Here is a 19,227-nt window from a genome sequence, read left to right as displayed (position 1 = left end):
GTTAGAATAACAATGATCCAGGGTTTTACCAGCCCTGGTTGCACAATCGATATGCTGATAGAATTTAGAGTCTTGTTTTCAGATTAGCCTTGTTAAAATCCCCAGCTACAATGAATGCAGCCTCAGGATATGTGGTTTCCAGTTTACATAGAGTCATATAAAGTTTGTTCAGGGCCATCGATGTGTCTGCTGGGGGGGGGGAATATATACGGCTGTGATTATAATCGAAGAAAAGTCTCTTGGTAGATAATGCGATCGACATTTGATTGTGAGGAATTCTAAGTCAGGTGAACAGAAGGACTTGAGTTCCTGTATGTTGTTATGATCACACCACGTCTCGTTAATCATAAGGCATACCCCCCCTCCCCCGCCCCTCTTCTTACCAGAAAGTTGCTTGTTGCTGTCGGCGCGATGCATGAAGAAACCAGCTGGCTGCACCGACTCCAATAGCGTCTCTCTAGTGAGCCATGTTTCTGTGAAGCAAAGAACGTTACAGTCTCTGATGTCTCTCTGGAATGCTACCCTTGCTGTTTCTCTCTGTTTCTCAAACTAGACACTCTAATGTACTTCTCTTCTTGCTCAGTTGTGCACCGGGGCCTCCCACTCCTCTTTCTATTCTGGTTAGGGTCAGTTTGTGCTGTTCTGTGAAGGGAGTAGTACACAGCATTGTACAAGATCTTCAGTTTCTTGGCAATTTCTCGCATGGAATAGCCTTAATTTCTAAAAAAACAAGAATAGACTGATGAGTTTCTGAAGAAAGTCTTTGTTTCTGGACATTTTGAGCCTGTTATCGAAACCACAAATGCCGATGCTCCAGATACTCAACTAGTCTAAAGAAGGCCAGTTTTATTGCTTTTTTAAATTGGTACAACAGTTTTCAGCTGTGCTAACATAATTGGAAAAGGGTTTTCGAATGATCAATTAGCCTTTTAAAATGATAAACTTTAACAATGTCTACAATGCATTTCTGATCAATTTGATGTTATTTTAATGGACAAAATGTGTGCTTTTCTTTCAAAAACAAGGACATTTCAAACTTTTGAATGGTGGTGTATGTTAACCTTTTTGGGAGATGCGATGGATCGTTGAGGATCATTCAATATTCCCTTTTGTTTTTCATTAAAATCATGTGAAGAGTCAACTAAGGTTAAATTCGTAACTACATTTATTTTATTTTTTTTCTATTGGAAGTCATTTAATCATTTGAAATTATATCTACTTATGATGAGGTAGAATGTTTCTGTTTCCATATGATGTGGTAAATATATCCAATGCAAAACACATCTACATTTAAATGGTATTAATATTAATTTACATATATTTACATATATTCCTGTTAATTCCCATATATTCCCGTTAATTCCCACGGAAAGTTTCCACCTCTGAATATTCCCCAAGATGTGCAACCCTAACCCCTTGCCCTTCTCTCCCCTCTCTGTTCCAGAATAATGCCTCCAAGCTCCTCTTGGCCATCATGGAGAGTCGCCATGACAGTGAGAATGCAGAGAGGATACTGTACAACATGAGGCCTAAAGAACTGGTGAGTGCCATGTATTGGTAGTCAGATATACCTGCAGCATGGCATGGCACAGAGGACATTTTTAAGGGGAAGTTATCTGACGGTCTGGTTTGTGACGTTCATATGCAGGTGGAGGTGATAAAGAAGGCCTACATGCAGGGAGAGGTGGAGCCGGAGGAGCCTGCTGAGGAAGATGAGGATGGTGAGGAAGAGCATGCTGCCTCTCCACGAAATGTGGGCCACAACATCTACATCCTGGCTCATCAGGTACTGTAGACCGCTGACTGACTGCATGCAGCTTTACACCTCCTGTAACAGCTCCTATACAACCTATAAACGTATTACATCAGAGCTCTTCCACTCTAACCCCCTTTAGGCGCAATTCAGCTCTATTCTATTAGTCTATTCAAGAAGTTATGTGGGTGAACAACACAGACAGTTTCAGTTATGTAAATAAAAATGTTGATCCCAATGCATGATATCCAGCATGCTAGTGTGTGAAAACTGAATAGTCCACATATTGTACACAAACAATGGCATGTACTGTCAGATGCGTCTGGTGTTGCAGTGATCTGGTGTCAGTGTCAGTTCCCTGTCCTCACAGGCAGCTAGAGGAAGTTCCAGAACACACCTACTGTAACACATTTCATGCCACCTATCAGATACAATGAGGAAAAATAGACCCCAAAAAATGAATTTGGTGACTTAGAAGACGCTGATTGTAAATTTTGACCAAAAAATTAATTAGTATAATGTGATACATCACCCGATGGCATTGGTGCATTCATGCAATGCATTGGTGCGTTCATCCAGTTGGCCCGCCACAACAAGGAGCTGCAGGCCATGTTGAAGATCTATGGGGAGGGGGATGATGCCCTGGAGTTCTATGCCAAGCACACAGCTCAAATTGAGGTCAGTCATTTTATCCATCTGTTTTCACCATGTTGTTTTCTGTTTTATTACCCCTGTATTAACTTTGGTGGATTACAACATGTATTTTGACTTCTTGTTATCCTAGGCATGTGACATATTGTCTTTCTTTGCCTGCTGTCAGTATTTTGTATGTTATTAGGGAAAGAATGCTGTCAAGGAAGAGCTTATCAAATGAGTGTTCAAGGTGTTGTGCAGTGCTTTTATACACACAAACAATCACCTTCTTTACTCCTCTTCACTTGTATAACAGTATATTATAGCCAGATCATGTCTTAGCCAGTTTTCCAAGATGAAGAATAGGCACCAACATGCCACTGTCAAACCATAAAGTATTGGGCCTACCCAGTCCAGGGCCTAGAGTTGCCCATCCTCCCCCAGAGAGAGAGGGTTTGTGATGGGCAGCACTGGCTGCATGTGGTTGTGCCCAGATTGTGCGTCTGGATCGCACCATGGAGCAGATAGTCTTCCCCGTGCCCAACATCTGTGAGTTCCTCACCAACGAATCCAAGTTGCGGGTGTACTACACCACGGAGCGTGACGAGCAGGGCAGCAAGATCAACGACTTCTTCCTGCGCTCCGAGGACCTCTTCAACGAGATGAACTGGCAGAAGAAGCTGCGAGGTACTCAAGAGCCAACCACTGGTAACGCAAACACGGTTCCCTGTGCGTCTCTCTCCTTACCTCTCTATACTAGGTACCTGCTTTACATGCCCTCACCCCTCCCTGGCCCCTCAGGGCTCCTCAGGAAACTCCCCAGGCTGGGTCAGGGCCTCCATGTATGGGCCAGAGACCCACCCTGAACCCTGGAGGAGAGAGGGCATGTAAAGGTTATATGTTAAGTTAAAGTACATAACATAAGGTGGATAAATTTTAAGATATTTACAATGTAAGGTTGCAGGGCTCCAGAATAACATCTCCTTGGTGTCACTGGTCCCACTAGCTTTTTCAATTGGTGGCACCCAAAAACACATTTCTGCAGCGTCCCACATCAGAATACATTTGAATCATAATCTTATACAGTATCTTATATCCTCTCATTATAGAGTCATTCACAATGCTTTATTAAAAACAGATGGTATTTCATCTATAAATTGTTACATCTAACCTCCCTTTAAAAGCAGGATGATCATTCTTCCATGGGCAGAGAAATATTTGCTGTATTATAGCTTATCTCATGCTACTTTACACATTTTGCCATGAGGCTGACATTTTTTTTTACAGTTTTAAATTTCAGGGATTCTTGAAAGACGGGACAAACAACTTTTTTCCACAAAAAGATGTGAAATATATATTTTGATACAACAAAGTATCAGCTATCACAAATCAAATCAAATTGTATTGGTCACATACACATATTTGGCATGTAAAGGAACAACCTCTTAATATGTCTCCATCAGACAGCATAAAAAGCATTACATTTTTTATTTGATTGTCCAACAAGTGTTTAATGGCCTTGATTGTTTCATTCTAACATTAGATTATTCAAATATAGTATGTAATACAAATCTCCAAACTTCTTTTTGTTTTGTTTTATAGCACTATTAAACGGTCCAGGGCTAATTTTATTAGCATTTTGGCATGTTTTTCTAGATTTAGAACATAAAACAACATTTATAAAGCAAACATTATCCCTTAGGTCTAGCACAGCTAATTATTCAGTTGATTAATCATACTGTATGTTGCAGAACAGTGATTTTAAATATTTTTTCAGAATATTAACAGTAAATATGCTACATCAGTGACTGAGTTGACAAATCACTGACAGAGTTGACAACAGACACTCAAACCAGACATACAGTGCATGCAACTCAATATTAGGAAGGTGTTCTTAATGTTTTGTACACTTAGTGTATCTTGATTGGATAAGTATTCAACCCCTGAGTCAATACATGTTTGAATCACCTTTGGCAGCAATTACAGCTGTGAGTCTTTCTCTGTCTAAGAGCTTTGCACACCTGGATTGTACAATATTTCAATCAAGCTCTGTCAAATTGGTTGTTGATCATTTCTAGACAACCAATTTCAAGTCTTGCCAAAGATTTTCAAGCCGATTTTAAGTCTAACTGTAACTAAGCCACTCGGGAAGATTCAATGTTGTCCTGGTAAGCAACTTAAGTCGCCTTGTGTTTTAGGTTATTATCTTGCAGAACGGTGTATTTTTCTCCCAGTGTCTGTTGGAAAGCAGATTGAACCAAGTTACAGGCTCCCGAGTGGCGCAGCGGTCTAAGGTAGAGCATCTCAGTGCTAGATGCGTCACTACAGACCCTGGTTTGATTCCAGTCTGTATCACAACCGCCCGTGATTGGGAGTCCCATAGGGCGGCGCACAATTGACCCAGCGTAGTCCGGGATAGTGTTTGGCAAGGGTTGGCCGTCATTGTAAATAAGAATTTGTTCATAACTGACTTGCCTGGTTAAATGAAGGTTAAATAAAAATATGCTCATTTTTCAGTTAATATCCATTATCATTTTTTTTCCCTCTAGGATTTTACCTGTGATTAGCTCTGTTCCATTTTTTTATCTAAAAAACTCCCTAATCCTTGCTGATAACAAGCATGCCAATAACATGAGGCAGCCACCACCATGCTTGAAAATATGAAGAGTGGTACTCAGTGACATGTTGTGTTGGATTTGCCCCTAACAGAAGTTTCTATTCAGCATGAAAGTTAAATTTCTTTGCAGTTTTACTTCAGTGCAGTGGTCAACAACCGGTATTCCTAGTTGACCAAACATTTCTGTAAAAAACAACAACGATAAAGCATTGTTTCACGCTGTTGGCGGTGGGTGCACTTGATTTTGCAGCCCTAGTGCCGGGAAGGCAAAGTGTTCCCATTTTGAACCATTTCATGTGTCTGAAGGTAGAACCCCGCCTACCCAACAGGCCCAGAAAGCAAAGCAAGTGCACTTGTAAGCCTACCACTTGCCAATCAGATAGCACTGATCACCGTGTCTGCACTGTTTCCTCATGCCATAGACTGTAAAAAGAAGCCTCTAACACACTGCAAAGTTACTGTGAGATTTCCAAACTGTTTAAACCATGACTGAAGAGAAAATGAACAAATACAGCAAAGAGCTGCTGTTGTTATGAGTAAGTTCATGTTTAAGTTGTTATTCAGCCCTGTCAACGCTTTGTTCAACACTTTTATAAGCCATACAAATTGCGTTCCCCTTGGTTACACTCACGCTACAACCAGCACTGCAGCCGCAATGAATGAGTATAGCAAAGTGCTTTGATTATTAGTGGCTTGTGTCTTTTTTAATATCTTGGAATATTTAACTGTCTCTGGTCATAGGAATAACAACATGAATTGGTGCATAATGCAGTGCGACTTAAGTTTCGCCACATGCTGGAAGACTGTCCCCTTTTCTCAGTGGAGGTAGGGAGAAATGCTTTTAATTGGTTAATGTTGCATAGGCATAAGTTTTTTAAAGTAATGTTTTGAGCGGTAGATCTCGGCTTGCATTTTGACTCAAAGTGATCTTGATTCAGAAAAGGTTGGTGACCACTGCTTTAGTGACAAATTGAAAACATAATGCATGTTTTGAAATATTTGTAGTCTGTACAGCCTTCCTTCTTTTCACTCTGTCATTTATGTTAGTATTGTGGAGTAACTACAATGTTGTTGATCCCCCCTCAGTTTTCTCCTATCACAGCCATTAAACTCTGTTTTAAAATCAACGTTGACCTCATGGTGAAATTCCTGAGCAGTTTCCTTCCTCTCCGGCAACTGAGTTAGGAAGGACGTCTGTATCTTTGTAGTGACTGGGTGTATTGACACACCATCCAAAGTGTAATTAATAACTGCACCATGCTCAAAGGGATATTCAATGGCCGTTTTTATTTTTGTAAATTTTTTTACACCAATCTACCTTCTTTGCGAACCATTGGAAAAACTCCCTGGTCTTTGTGGTTGTATCTGTGCTTGAAATTCACTGCTCAAATGAGGAACTTTACAATTATTTCTATGTGTGGGATACAGAGATCATTTAAAAATTATGTTACACACGATTATTGAAAACCGATTGAGACCTTGCAACTTATTATTTTACTCCTGAAATTATTTAGGCTTGCCATGACAAATGGGTTGAATACTTATTGACTCAAGACATTTCAGTATTTCATTTTTAATTATTTCGTAAAACATTTCTCAAAACATTATTCCACTTCGACATTATGGGCTTTTGTGTGTAAATCAGTGACACGAAATCTAAATTGAATAAATGTTAAATTCAGGCTGTAACACAACACAACTTTCTGAAGGCACGGTATTTTTGTTTAATACAAACATTCGTAAAATATGGAAAATGATTCATTTGAAAATCCCTTATAAAAACAACCATTCTATCAGATCTTTCAGCACTCTGACGGAGTTGACAAAATGCCACTTTTCTTCTTCTTTCAAGTGGTATACACAGTAGCAATTTTGTTTTCCATAGTTGATTTATTACTCTAAAACCAAATGAAATGTAATAGAATATTCATTTTGGTTCAAATATATCAGGCAGAAAGAGTTGACAGTTTATGGTTGTAACCATGGTGAATCCAATATTGTTTGTTTAAATCTATCAAAAGTAGAGAACTTTCCAGAGTATGAGTGGTATTGTTGCGGACATGAATAAGGGGTCCTTATGGTATAGCTGACCCTGACGGAGTTGACCAAATGTCTGGGGACATCTTTTAGGAATCACAGTTTTGAGAGAAATATTGTTTAAAGTTACAGAGGGCTATTGTAAGAAACTGCATAAGAGTGCTAGAGGCGTCACTACAGACCCTGGTTCGATTCCAGGCTGTACCACAACCGGCCGTGATTGGGAGTCCCGTAGGGCGGCGCACAATTGGCCCGCCATCGTCCGGGTTTGGCCGGGGTAGGCCGACATTGTAAGTAAGAATTTGTTCTTAACTGACTTGCCTAGTTAAATAAAGGTTAAATAAAAAATATGTAAAGATCATTTTTCAGTTAATATCCATTTATTATCAGTAAAAAAAACTATTTAAACACTTTTTCCGCTATTTTGGGGGGGGATCCTTTGCTCATGACAAGGGGATTTCCAGGCATAGAGTCGACATGGAAATTAATAATATTGAAAGTATTTAGAAATTTCCCAAAACAAATCTTTCCCCTATAAAATTCCCCTAAATGTATATTTTAAACTCAAATAATGCAACAAAATATCTTTTTTAGTTTTACAAAAAAAAATAGGTTTACCTGCCGAACAAGGATTGTCCCAACTTCAAGAATCTCTGAGCTAATTTCCTGCTATTTTCCACTTTTCCATAAGGCTGAGAGAAAATTATGCAATTTCTTTCTTGGCTTCAGATGTGTTCATATGCTATCCACAACCCCCAAAAATGGGGGCTGCCTCACCTTGCGGGGGCTGTTGGGATATGTGCTACGCCAGTAATACACACACAAATAATCAAATGGGATATATTCTGATTGTTTACTTCACCGAGTACATGTGATATAGGAGGGAGAGTATAGCTAGCTAGGCAAGAGGCTGGGCTTCTCTGAGAATAGGGAATGATCCTCTCCCAGGGTGTAATGAGATTGGAGGTCAGTCTGAGTGGGTCTCTTCCAGAGAGAGTCAGTCCAGAATCCAGCAGACAGTCAGTACAGGAGCAGTCAATACTCCCTTCACACACATCTGCTGGCACCAGGCCCACAAGGGTTAAGGCAGAACAGACTGAGAGAGTAGGTAGTCTGCTGACATGAGCGATCTATAGGACTGCTCCCTGGTGTAGGACATGACCAGATTAGGCCTAACTACTGAAGAATGGGATCCAGACACCATTAGAGTGACTGAGGGAGAGAGTGATTCAAGAGAGCTAGAGAGGAAAGGAGTTTCTGAGGAGGATGAGACGCTTTGAAAATGAGATGTCTCTCAGAATCTGTTTGCAGACACTAAGCCTGTGACGGAAGAGTCATTATCTGAATAAGCATTGTCCTACAATAGTAACTCCTGGTGCAATCGTTGGAGCTCTCATCACCAAGTCTACCCACCCAACGTACCCCATGTTGCACATCTAGTAGGGCGTCTCCTTATTGACGCCTAGCATTTGATCCCTTCATCCCCCTTCAGGCTGCGGTCGCTGTATGACTGCACTCTTTGTTTCCTCAATGGGAGCGTGTTTCTGCCTGTCTGTCCCTCTGTGAGCCCTGTACTGCAAGAAGGGACTGTACTCTGACACACATGGCGCACTTGTCTTATCTGAATGAATCAGCAGCACAGCGACTGAGAGAGCATGTTGTTTCAGTGGTGCATGAGTGCGGTTGCTGCTGTTTATAAAAGTCCCCACCCTTAGTTCCTCTTTTCAAATGAAAAAAGGGTTGACTGTTGAGATTACGAGTTGAAGTTCAAATCCCCAGGTTTGGACAGTACTGAACACACTCCAAAATCACCCAACAGGTTTAATATACACCAAATAAGCATGCTAATTGGCTTTGCACCCTTTTGATGTTTAGGTGATGTTTTTGCTTTGCTGTTTAGTGTGTTTTTGACCCTTGCAAATTACCCAATGGACCATACCCTTACGCTATTTAATAAACTGACTGTGAACCCTAACCTGGAAGTTTAATGCAGAATTAACCCTCAATTTGATACATTTCTAAAGACATTAAAATGAAAACACTGCTCTGAGGTGAAAAAGTATAAACTTATTTTCCACCATAATTTGCAAATAAATTCATAAAAAATTCTACAATGTGATTTTCTGGATAATTTTTTCTCATTTTGTCTGTCATAGTTGAAGTGTACCTATGATGAAAATTACAGGCCTCTCATCTTTTTAAGTGGGAAAACTTGCACAATTGGTGGCTGACTAAATACTTTTTTGCCCCACTGTATCTATTGTAACTATGTAGTACTATTTACTAGTATCATCAAGCTTTGATTATTAGAATCAACTGTATAGTGCTAGGGCAAAAAACTAAATGTGCACCCATTGGGGTCCCCAGTACCGAGTTTGGGAAACACTGCCCTACTGTGTATCATGCTTCAGCTGGCACAAACAAGGAAACAACTTCAGTCATTTCCTGCATCATTTGCAGGATAGTCACAAGACATCCCACTGGGGTGTATTACTTGCTGCAAGGAAAAACTGATAAGTGAATCGCCCAATCACCCCATGATGTTTGGGTACCAGTTAACAATAACCTTACTACAACTAACCAACTGATACAACATTGTCACTCCTTCCCCCTTTCAAAACTTGAAACATACTTGACCTACAGTACCAGTCAAAAGTTTGGACACACCTACTCATTCCAGGGTTTTTCTTTATTTCTACTATTTTCTACATTGACGATGATAATAGTGAAGACTTCAAAACTATGAAATAACACATATGGAATCATGTAGTAACCAAAAAAGTGTTAAACAAATCTAAATATATTTTATATATTGTTCAAAGTAGCCACCCTTTGCCTTGATGAAAGCTTTGCACACTCTTGGCATTCTCTCAACCAGCTTCATGAGGTAGTCACCTGGAATGCATTTAAATTAACAGGTGTGTCTTGTTAAAAAAATAATTTGTGGAATGTCTTTCCTTCTTAACGCGTTTGAGCCAATCAGTTGTGTTGTGATAAGGAAGGGGTGGTATATAGAAAATAGCCCTATTTGATAAAAGACCAAGTCCATATTATGGCAAGAACAGCTGAAATAAGCAAAGAGAAATGACAGTCCATCATTACTTTAAGACATGAAGGTCAGTCATTCTGGAAAATGTCAAGAACTTTTAAAGTTTCTTCAAGTGCAGTCGCAAAAACCATCAAGCGCTATGAAGAAACTGGAGCTCATGAGGACCGCCGCAGGAAAGGAAGACTCAGAGTTAGCTCTGCTGCAGAGGATAAGTTAATTAGAGTTAACTGCACCTCAGATTGCAGCCCAAATAAATGCTTCACTGAGTTCAAGTAATAGACACATCTAAACATCAACTGTTAAGAGACTGCACGAATCAGGCCTTCATGGTTGATTTGCTGCAAAGGAACCACCACTAAAGGACACCAATAATAAGAAGAGACTTACTTGGGCCAAGAAACATGAGCAATGGACATTAGACCGGTGGAAATCTGTCCTTTTGGTCTGATGAGTCAAAATTTGAGATTTTTGTTTCCAACTGCCGTGTCTTTGTGAGACGCAGAGTAGGTGAACAGATGATCTCCGCATGTGTGGTCCCCACCATGAAGCATGGAGGAGTAGGTGTGATGGTGTGAGGGTGCTTTGCTGGTGACACTGTCTGTGATTTATTTAGAATTCAAAGCAAACTTAACCAGCATGGCTACCACAATATTCTTCATGCCATATGCCGTCCCATCTGGTTTGCGCTTAGTGGGACTATCATTTGTTTTACAACAGGAAAATGACCCAAAACACACCTCCAGGCAGTGTAAGGGCTATTTCACCAAGAAGGAGAATGATGGAGTGCTGCATCAGATGACCTGGCCTCCACAATTGCCAGACCTCAACTCAATTGAGATGGTTTGGGATGAGTTGGACCGCAGAGTGAAGGAAAAGCAGCCTACAAGTGCTCAGCATATGTGGCAACTCCTTCAAGACTGTTGGAAAAGCATTCCTCATGAAGCCGGTTGAGAGAAGGCCAAGAGTGTGAAAAGCTGTCATCAAAGCAAAAGGTGGCTACTTTGAAGAATCTCACATATAAAATATACACTACCGTTCGGGTTTGGGGTCACTTAGAAATGTCCTTGTTTTTGAAAGAAAAGCACATTACTTGTCAATTAAAATAACAGCAAATTGATCAGACATACAGTGTAGACATTGTTAATGCTGCAAATGACTATTGTAGCTGGAAACAGCTGATTTTCTTTTAATGGAATATCAATCAATCAATCAAATGTATTTATAAAGCCAGCTGATCAGCTGATATCATCTGTCACAAAGTGCTGTACAGAAACCCAACCTAAAACCCCAAACTGCAAGCAATGCAGGTGTAGAAGCACGGTGGCTAGGAAAAACTCCCTAGGAAGAAACCAGGCTATGAGGGGTAGCTAGTCCTCTTCTCGTTGTGCCGGGTGGAGATTTATCTACATAGGCGTACAGAGGCCCAATATCTACAGAGGCACATTATCAGCAGCCATCACTCCTTTGTTCCAATGGCATGTTGTTAGCTAATCCAAGTTTATAATTTTAAAAGGCTAATTGATCATTAGAAAAGCCTTTTGCAATTATGTTAGCACAGCTGAAATCTGTTGTACAGATTAATGAAACAATAAAACTGTCCTTTAAACTAATTGAGTATCTGGAGCATCAGCATTTGTGGGTTTGATTACAGCCTCAAAAGGTCCAGAAACAAAGACTTTCTTCTGATACTCATCAGTCTATTCTTGTTCTGAGAAAGGAAGGTGAGAAATTGCCAAGAAACATAAGATCTTGTACAACGCTGTATACTACTCCCTTCACAGAACAGCGCAAACTGGCCCTAACCAAAATAGAAAGCGGAGTGAGAAGCCCCGGTGCACAACTGAGCAAGAGGACAAGTAAATTAGAGTGTCTAGTTTGAGAAACAGATGCTTCACAAGTCCTCAACTGGCAGCTTCATTAAATTGTTCCCGCAAAACACCAGTCTCAATGTCAACAGTGAAGAGGCGACTCTGGGATGCTGGCCTTCTAGGCAGAGTTGCAAATAAAAAGTAATATCTCAGACTGGCCAATAAAAATAAAAGATTAAGATGGAGAAAAGAACACAGACATTGAACAGAGGGACTCTGCCTAGAAGGCCGAATGTGTTTACATGTGCAATAGATACTGTATGTGTATTTGCATCTCCTTTGAATCGTGACTTAGTTCGATGAGTGCAGCAGTATTGTGATGGTGATGTAGTTGTAGTAGTGAAAGCACTGTGTGGTTGTCTGGTGTAGAAGTGATACTGTTGACTGTCTATTGACTGTGTGTGTTGGCACTCCTCGTCCCCTCTCCAGCCCAGCCCATTCTATACTGGTGCTCTCGCAACATGTCCTTCTGGAGCAGCATCTCCTTCAACCTGGCTGTACTCATGAACTTGCTGGTGGCCTTCTTCTACCCTCTGGAAGGAATCCGCAGAGGTCAGTGAGTTCTGTCCTCCACCTCCCCTTCCTCCTTTTCCTCCCCATCTGCCGTCTCTTAATCATCTGAGTAATTTGCAGGTTGTCTGTGCCAATCAATGGCTGATCTCTGTATGTGTAATATTAAATCAATCACATTTTATTGGTCACATACCCGTGATTAGTAGATGTTATTGTGGGTGTAGCGAAAGGATTTAGCTTCTAGCTATGAGAGTGCAGTAATATCTAACAAGTAATATCGAACAAATTAAACAACATATACGCACAAATCTTAGTAGGAATGAATTAAGACTATATACATATGGACGAGCGATGTCAGAGCGGAACGGACAAAGATACAGGGGAATAGTATAGTAAAAAACAGTATATACAGTTGAAGTTGGAAATTTACATACACCTTGGCCAAATATATTTAAACTCAGTTTTTCACAATTCCTGAGATTTAATCCTACTAAAAATTCCCTGTTTTAGGTAGATAGATAGGATTAACACTTTATTTTAAGAATGTGAAATGTCAGAATAATGGTAGAGAAAAGTACTTATTTCAACTTTTATTTCTTTCATCACATTCCCAGTGGGTCAGAAGTTTACAGTACATACACTCAGTTAGTATTTGCTAGCATTGCCTTTAAGTTGTTTAACTTGGGTCAAATGTTTTGGGTAGCCTTCCTCAAGCTTGGGTGAATTTTGGGCCATTCCTCCTGACATAAGTGTTGTAACTGAGTCGGGTTTGTAGGCCTCCTTGCTCGCGCACACTTTTTCAGTTCTGCCTACACATTTTCTATCGGATTGAGGTAAGGGCTTTGTGATGGCCACTCCAATACCTTGACTTTGTTGTCCTTATGCCATTTTGCCACAACTTTGGAAGTATGCTTGGGGTGATTGTCCATTTGGAAGACCCATTAGCAACCACACTTTAACTTCCTGACTGATGTCTTGAGATGTTGCCTCAATGTATCCACATCATTTTCCACCCTCATGATGCCATCTATTTTGTAAAGTTTGCCAGTCCCTTCTGCAGCAAGCTCCCTCACAACATGATGCTTCCACCCCCGTGCTTCACTGTTTCACTGTTGGGATGGCGTTCTTCCGCATGCAAGCCTCTACCTTTTTCCTCCAAACATAATGATGGTAAATATGGCAAAACAGTTCTATATTTGTTTCATCAGACCAGAGGAAAAAGTACAATCTTTGTCCCCATGTGCAGTTGCAAACCGTAGTCTGGCTTTTTTTATGGCAGTTTTGGAGCAGTGGCTTCTTCCTTGCTGAGTGGCCTTTCAGGTTATGTCAATATAGGACTCGTTTTACTGTGGATATAGATACTTTTGGTCCTGTTTCCTACAGCATCTTCACAAGGTCCTTTGCTGTTGTTCTGGGATTGATTTGCAATTTTTGAAACCAAAGTACGTACTTCTAATGGAGACAGAACGCATTTCCTTCCTGAGCGGTATGACGGCTGCGTGGTCCCATGGTGTTTATACTTACGTACTATTGTTTGTACAGATGAACATTCAGGCATTTGGAAATTGCTCCCAAGGATGAACAAGACTTGTGGAGGTCTACATATTTTTTTTCTAAGTTCTTGACTGATTTCTTTGGATTTTCCCATGATGTCAAGTTAAGAGGCACTGAGTTTGAAGGTAGGCCTTGAAATACATCCACAGGTACATCTCCAATTGACTCAAATTATGTCAATTAGTCAATCAGAAGCTTCTAAAGCCATGACATAATTTTCTGGAATTTTCCAAGCTGTTTAAAGGCACAGTCAACTTAGTGTATGCGAACTTCTGACCCACTGGAATTATAAATTAAATAATCAGTCTGTAAACAATTTTTGGAAAAATTACTTGTGTCATGCACAAAGTAGATGTCCTGACCGACTTGCCAAAACTACATTGTTAACAAGAAATTTGTGGAGTGTTTCAAAAACGAGTTTTAATGACTCCAACCTAAGTGTATGTAAACTTCCGACTTCAACTGAACATATGAGATGAGTATTGCAAGATACGTCAGCATTATTATGTGAATGAGATGCCGTAGAATAGTATAGAAAACAGTATATACACATGAGAAGAGTAAGGCCAGGTATGTAAACATTAAGTGACTAAGATAGTGTAGAATAGTATAGAATACAGTGTGTATATATACAGTGCATTGCGAAAGTATTCGGCCCCCTTGAACTTTGCGACCTTTTGCCACATTTCAGGCTTCAAACATAAAGATATAAAACTGTATTTTTTTGTGAAGAATCAACAACAAGTGGGACACAATCATGAAGTGGAACGACATTTATTGGATATTTCAAACTTTTTTAACAAATCAAAAACTGAAAAATTGGGCGTGCAAAATTATTCAGCCCTCTCAAGTTAATACTTTGTAGCGCCACCTTTTGCTGCGATTACAGCTGTAAGTCGCTTGGGGTATGTCTCTATCAGTTTTGCACATCGAGAGACTGACATTTTTTCCCATTCCTCCTTGCAAAACAGCTCGAGTTCAGTGAGGTTGGATGGAGAGCATTTGTGAACAGCAGTTTTCAGTTCTTTCCACAGATTCTCGATTGGATTCAGGTCTGGACTTTGGCCATTCTAACACCTGGATATGTTTTTTTTTAACCATTCCATTGTAGATTTTGCTTTATGTTTTGGATCATTGTCTTGTTGGAAGACAAATCTCCGTCCCAGTCTCAGGTCTTTTGCAGACTCCATCAGGTTTTCTTCCAGAATGGTCCTGTATTTGGCTCCATCCATCTTCCCATCAATTTTAACCATCTTCCCTGTCCCTGCTGAAGAAAAGCAGGCCCAAACCATGATGCTGCCACCACCATGTTTGACAGTGGGGATGGTGTGTTCAGCTGTGTTGCTTTTACGCCAAACATAACGTTTTGCATTGTTGCCAAAAAGTTCAATTTTGGTTTCATCTGACCAGAGCACCTTCTTCCACATGTTTGGTGTGTCTCCCAGGTGGCTTGTGGCAAACTTTAAACAACACTTTTTATGGATATCTTTAAGAAATGGCTTTCTTCTTGCCACTCTTCCATAAAGGCCAGATTTGTGCAATATACGACTGATTGTTGTCCTATGGACAGAGTCTCCCACCTCAGCTGTAGATCTCTGCAGTTCATCCAGAGTGATCATGGGCCTCTTGGCTGCATGAAAGTTTAGAGGGACGGCCAGGTCTTGGTAGATTTGCAGTGGTCTGATACTCCTTCCATTTCAATATTATCGCTTGCACAGTGCTCCTTGGGATGTTTAAAGCTTGGGAAATCATTTTGTATCCAAATCCGGCTTTAAACTTCTTCACAACAGTATCTCGGACCTGCCTGGTGTGTTCCTTGTTCTTCATGATGCTCTCTGCGCTTTTAACGGACCTCTGAGACTATCACAGTGCAGGTGCATTTATACGGAGACTTGATTACACACAGGTGGATTGTATTTATCATCATTAGTCATTTAGGTCAACATTGGATCATTCAGAGATCCTCACTGAACTTCTGGAGAGAGTTTGCTGCACTGAAAGTAAAGGGGCTGAATAATTTTGCACGCCCAATTCTTCAGTTTTTGATTTGTTAAAAAAGTTTGAAATATCCAATAAATGTCGTTCCACTTCATGATTGTGTCCCACTTGTTGTTGATTCTTCACAAAAACAGTTTTATATCTTTATGTTTGAAGCCTGAAATGTGGCAAAAGGTCGCAAAGTTCAAGGGGGCCGAATACTTTCGCAATGCACTGTATATATGAGATGAGTAATGCCAGATATGTAGACATTAAAGTGACTAGTGTTCCATTCCTTAAAGTGGACAGTGATTCCTAGTCTATGCCTATAGGCAACAGCCTCTAATGTGCTAGTGATGGCTGTTTAACAGTCTGATGGCCTTGAGATAGAAGCTGTTTTTCAGTCTCTCAGTCCCAGCATTGATGCACCTGTACTGACCTCACCTTCTGGATGATAGCGGGGTGAACAGGCAGTGGCTCAGGTGGTTGATGTCCTTGATGATCATTTTGGCCTTCCTGTGACATCAGGTGCTGTAGGTGTCCTGGAGGGTGGATAGTTTGCCCCCGCTAATGCGTTGGGCAGACCGCACCACCCTCTGGAGATTCTTACATTTGCGGGCAGTGCAGTTGCCGTACCAGGCGGTTATACAGCCCAACAGGATGCTTTCAATTGTGCATCTGTATAAATGTGTGAGGGTTTTAGGTGACAAGACACATTTCTTTAGCCTCCTGAGATTGAAGAGGCTCTGTTGCACCAGGTTCTCTGTTTATTCTACATGTGTGACTGTTACAAAACAGGATATTTGAACGAATGACACACAGCGACCATTAATGTGATGGGAGCTGCATTACAATGCATAATACACACAACCACAATCTGTTTGGGAAGGTGAATGGAGCGAAAACTGGTTCACCCCTTTTCTTTTAGTATTTTATGAAGTTATTGTGATTTTACTTTGCCATACTTTACATGTCAACAGTAATTTACAATACACATGCTTATTTAGACGTTTAGTGACTTGATGCCTACTGTGCCAAAGTGATTTAGAGTTGTTAAATGGGAGTGACCAGTGTGTTGCTATTAGGGTGGCTCTAGCCTTCATGGCAGAGAAAAGTTTTAAAGAAGGTTTTCTGCAGTCCTACACATTTTGCCATTGGCTGAGATAAAATGTTGCATTTTCGGCCATGATTAGCAAAAGTTTAGATAACTGACACATTTACAAATCTAATAATTATTAGCCTACATGGTTAATTGTGACTGTCAGTGACTGACAAAACAAGAGAAAAACTGCTGATGCACAACCAAATGTCAAATTCTACTATTCTGACTCTAACAGTAAGTTGAAACCCTGAGTGTAATCACAATTTTTCCTTTGCGGTAAAAATATCAAATAAAAAATGTTTTATTGTCACATACACCTGATAGGTGCAGTGAATATGTTGTTTTACAGGGTCAGCCATAGTAGTACAGTACCCTTGGAGCAAATTATGGCTAAGTGCTTTGCTCAAGAGCACATCAACATATTTTTCACCGTGTTGACTTGGGTATTCAAACCAGCAACCATTTGGTTAGTGGCCCAACTCCTCAAACTGCTAGGCTACCTAGTACCTGTCTGGGCAGTGTCTTAAAATCATCCTAAAATCTGCTCTGAGCGGGAAGTTTATTTAGTCTTATAACAGGTTTTAACAGGATTGCTAGGACCTTTTCTGAGATGCTTTGTAGATACAGGCCATGAGCTGATTATTGATACAGGGTTTGAGCTAAAGTTAACACACACACCCACTTAATGAACCTGTCACCAGATTCCTGTCTTCACGCTGACACTGATGAGCCTTCAGTCAGGATCCACTGCCATGTACAGTATCTGTCTCTATTGTTTGTAAATTGGGCTGTGTGTTTGTACTATGTGTTGCCTCCGTGTGGTCTGGTTACCCTAAGCCTGGCAGGAACCATAATGCCCAGAACGCAGACTGCAGTGTTTGGTCTACCTTGAAAAGTGACATCTAACCGATAAGGACTGGGGTGGGTCCCCCTCAGCTCTTAGATCATTCCCAACTGTCTCGTCAAATAATTAATGTCCGATAAGCAGCAACAAAGTAGAAGAAATTAGAATGTGCTTGGAAATCAATATTTCTGTGGACATAAAGAAAAAGATGAATTCACAATACAAGTAGTACTCATTCTTTCTCTTGCTCTCTCTCTCTCTCTCTCGCCTCTCCTCTCCATGCCTCAGAGCAGTGTTAGTCTGTGGTGGTGTGTAAACCACAACCCCAATCATTAAGGCCTCTATTGTTCCAAGGCAGATGCAGAGAGAAGACTCACATTGTGACTCACATAAACTTTACATTGTTCTGTCTAACTGGGGTCAAGCAGTGCAGTCCCTTTTGTGTGTGTCTGTGTGTCTGTGTGTGCGTGCGTGTGAGCTAGCGATCGAGCATAGCATCAGAATCAAACTGTAGGGCTCAGGGCACGTCTGCTGGTGTGCAATGGGGGAAATGATGTCAGCTTAACAATGTAGCCAGCCATCATGGCTTGCATATCATTATTGCTCATATTAAATCTTAAACGCCCATACAACTGATTGGTCCATACTAATGTATGTCTGGATGTATGCCAGCTCTAATGCTGCTTGTTGTTAATGTTCAATCCAGCTGCTTGTAAAATAGAAGTGAACTTCAGTGGCCTGGTAGACTTTTACAACTTTTTTAGCAATACTTCCTAAGTATATTGTGTGGAAGTGTGACATTTAGATAAAAAACTAAGCTTTTATTTAAATATATTTTTGAGAGCAGGAGAAATGCAAAGACTTGTGCTTACATTATGCAGGTGTAGAGATAGGTGAACAAAAAGTAGGAATAATAGGATTAGATTAGTGAGAAATAACACCTGTAATACTGTGTCTCTGAAAGGTGGTTTCTCTAAAGGTCCTGTGAGTTAACAGAATTGAGCTTTGCCGAGAGCTCGGCAGATGCACTCTCCTATAAAACATTCCTGGGCTTGGCTGTGGAGTCCAGCTCCTTGGCGGGCTGTCAGCCGGCAGACCTGGGATCACTCCCAGACCATCCCTCATGAATTTCTCAGGAGCCAGGTGTATTTTTAGCTGCCCCAGTAATGTAACATGCACCTGTCATGTGATCTCTGCACGGAGAGGAGAAGAGGGGGCAAAACTGGCCTCTGGCTGGGGCCTAGAAGTGAATACGGCAAAACCGACGATATTGTTTTCGT

The 19,227-nt window shown here is 40.7% G+C and overlaps 1 protein-coding gene across 9 annotated transcripts in view; it reads left to right on the top strand.

Annotated features, from left to right (window-relative positions):
* Nucleotides 1-19,227, top strand: part of LOC110494585 (inositol 1,4,5-trisphosphate receptor, type 1b) — a 143,340-nt gene that overhangs the window by 90,050 nt on the left and 34,063 nt on the right. For 5 of the 9 annotated variants that reach the window (XM_021569785.2, XM_021569784.2, XM_021569782.2 and 2 more), the window contains 5 exons: nucleotides 1,445-1,540; nucleotides 1,649-1,786; nucleotides 2,333-2,431; nucleotides 2,881-3,115; nucleotides 12,387-12,509. In XM_021569785.2, the coding sequence (XP_021425460.2) occupies nucleotides 1,445-1,540; nucleotides 1,649-1,786; nucleotides 2,333-2,431; nucleotides 2,881-3,115; nucleotides 12,387-12,509 (691 nt within the window). The remainder of the gene's footprint in view (nucleotides 1-1,444; nucleotides 1,541-1,648; nucleotides 1,787-2,332; nucleotides 2,432-2,880; nucleotides 3,116-12,386; nucleotides 12,510-19,227) is intronic. The other 4 variants (XM_021569788.2, XM_021569786.2, XM_021569780.2 and 1 more) reach the window with 2 other exon arrangements.

This window comes from Oncorhynchus mykiss, chromosome 17, assembly GCF_013265735.2.
Source record: "Oncorhynchus mykiss isolate Arlee chromosome 17, USDA_OmykA_1.1, whole genome shotgun sequence".
Lineage (NCBI taxonomy): Eukaryota > Metazoa > Chordata > Actinopteri > Salmoniformes > Salmonidae > Oncorhynchus > Oncorhynchus mykiss.
This window is presented reverse-complemented; position numbering and strand designations above follow the sequence as displayed.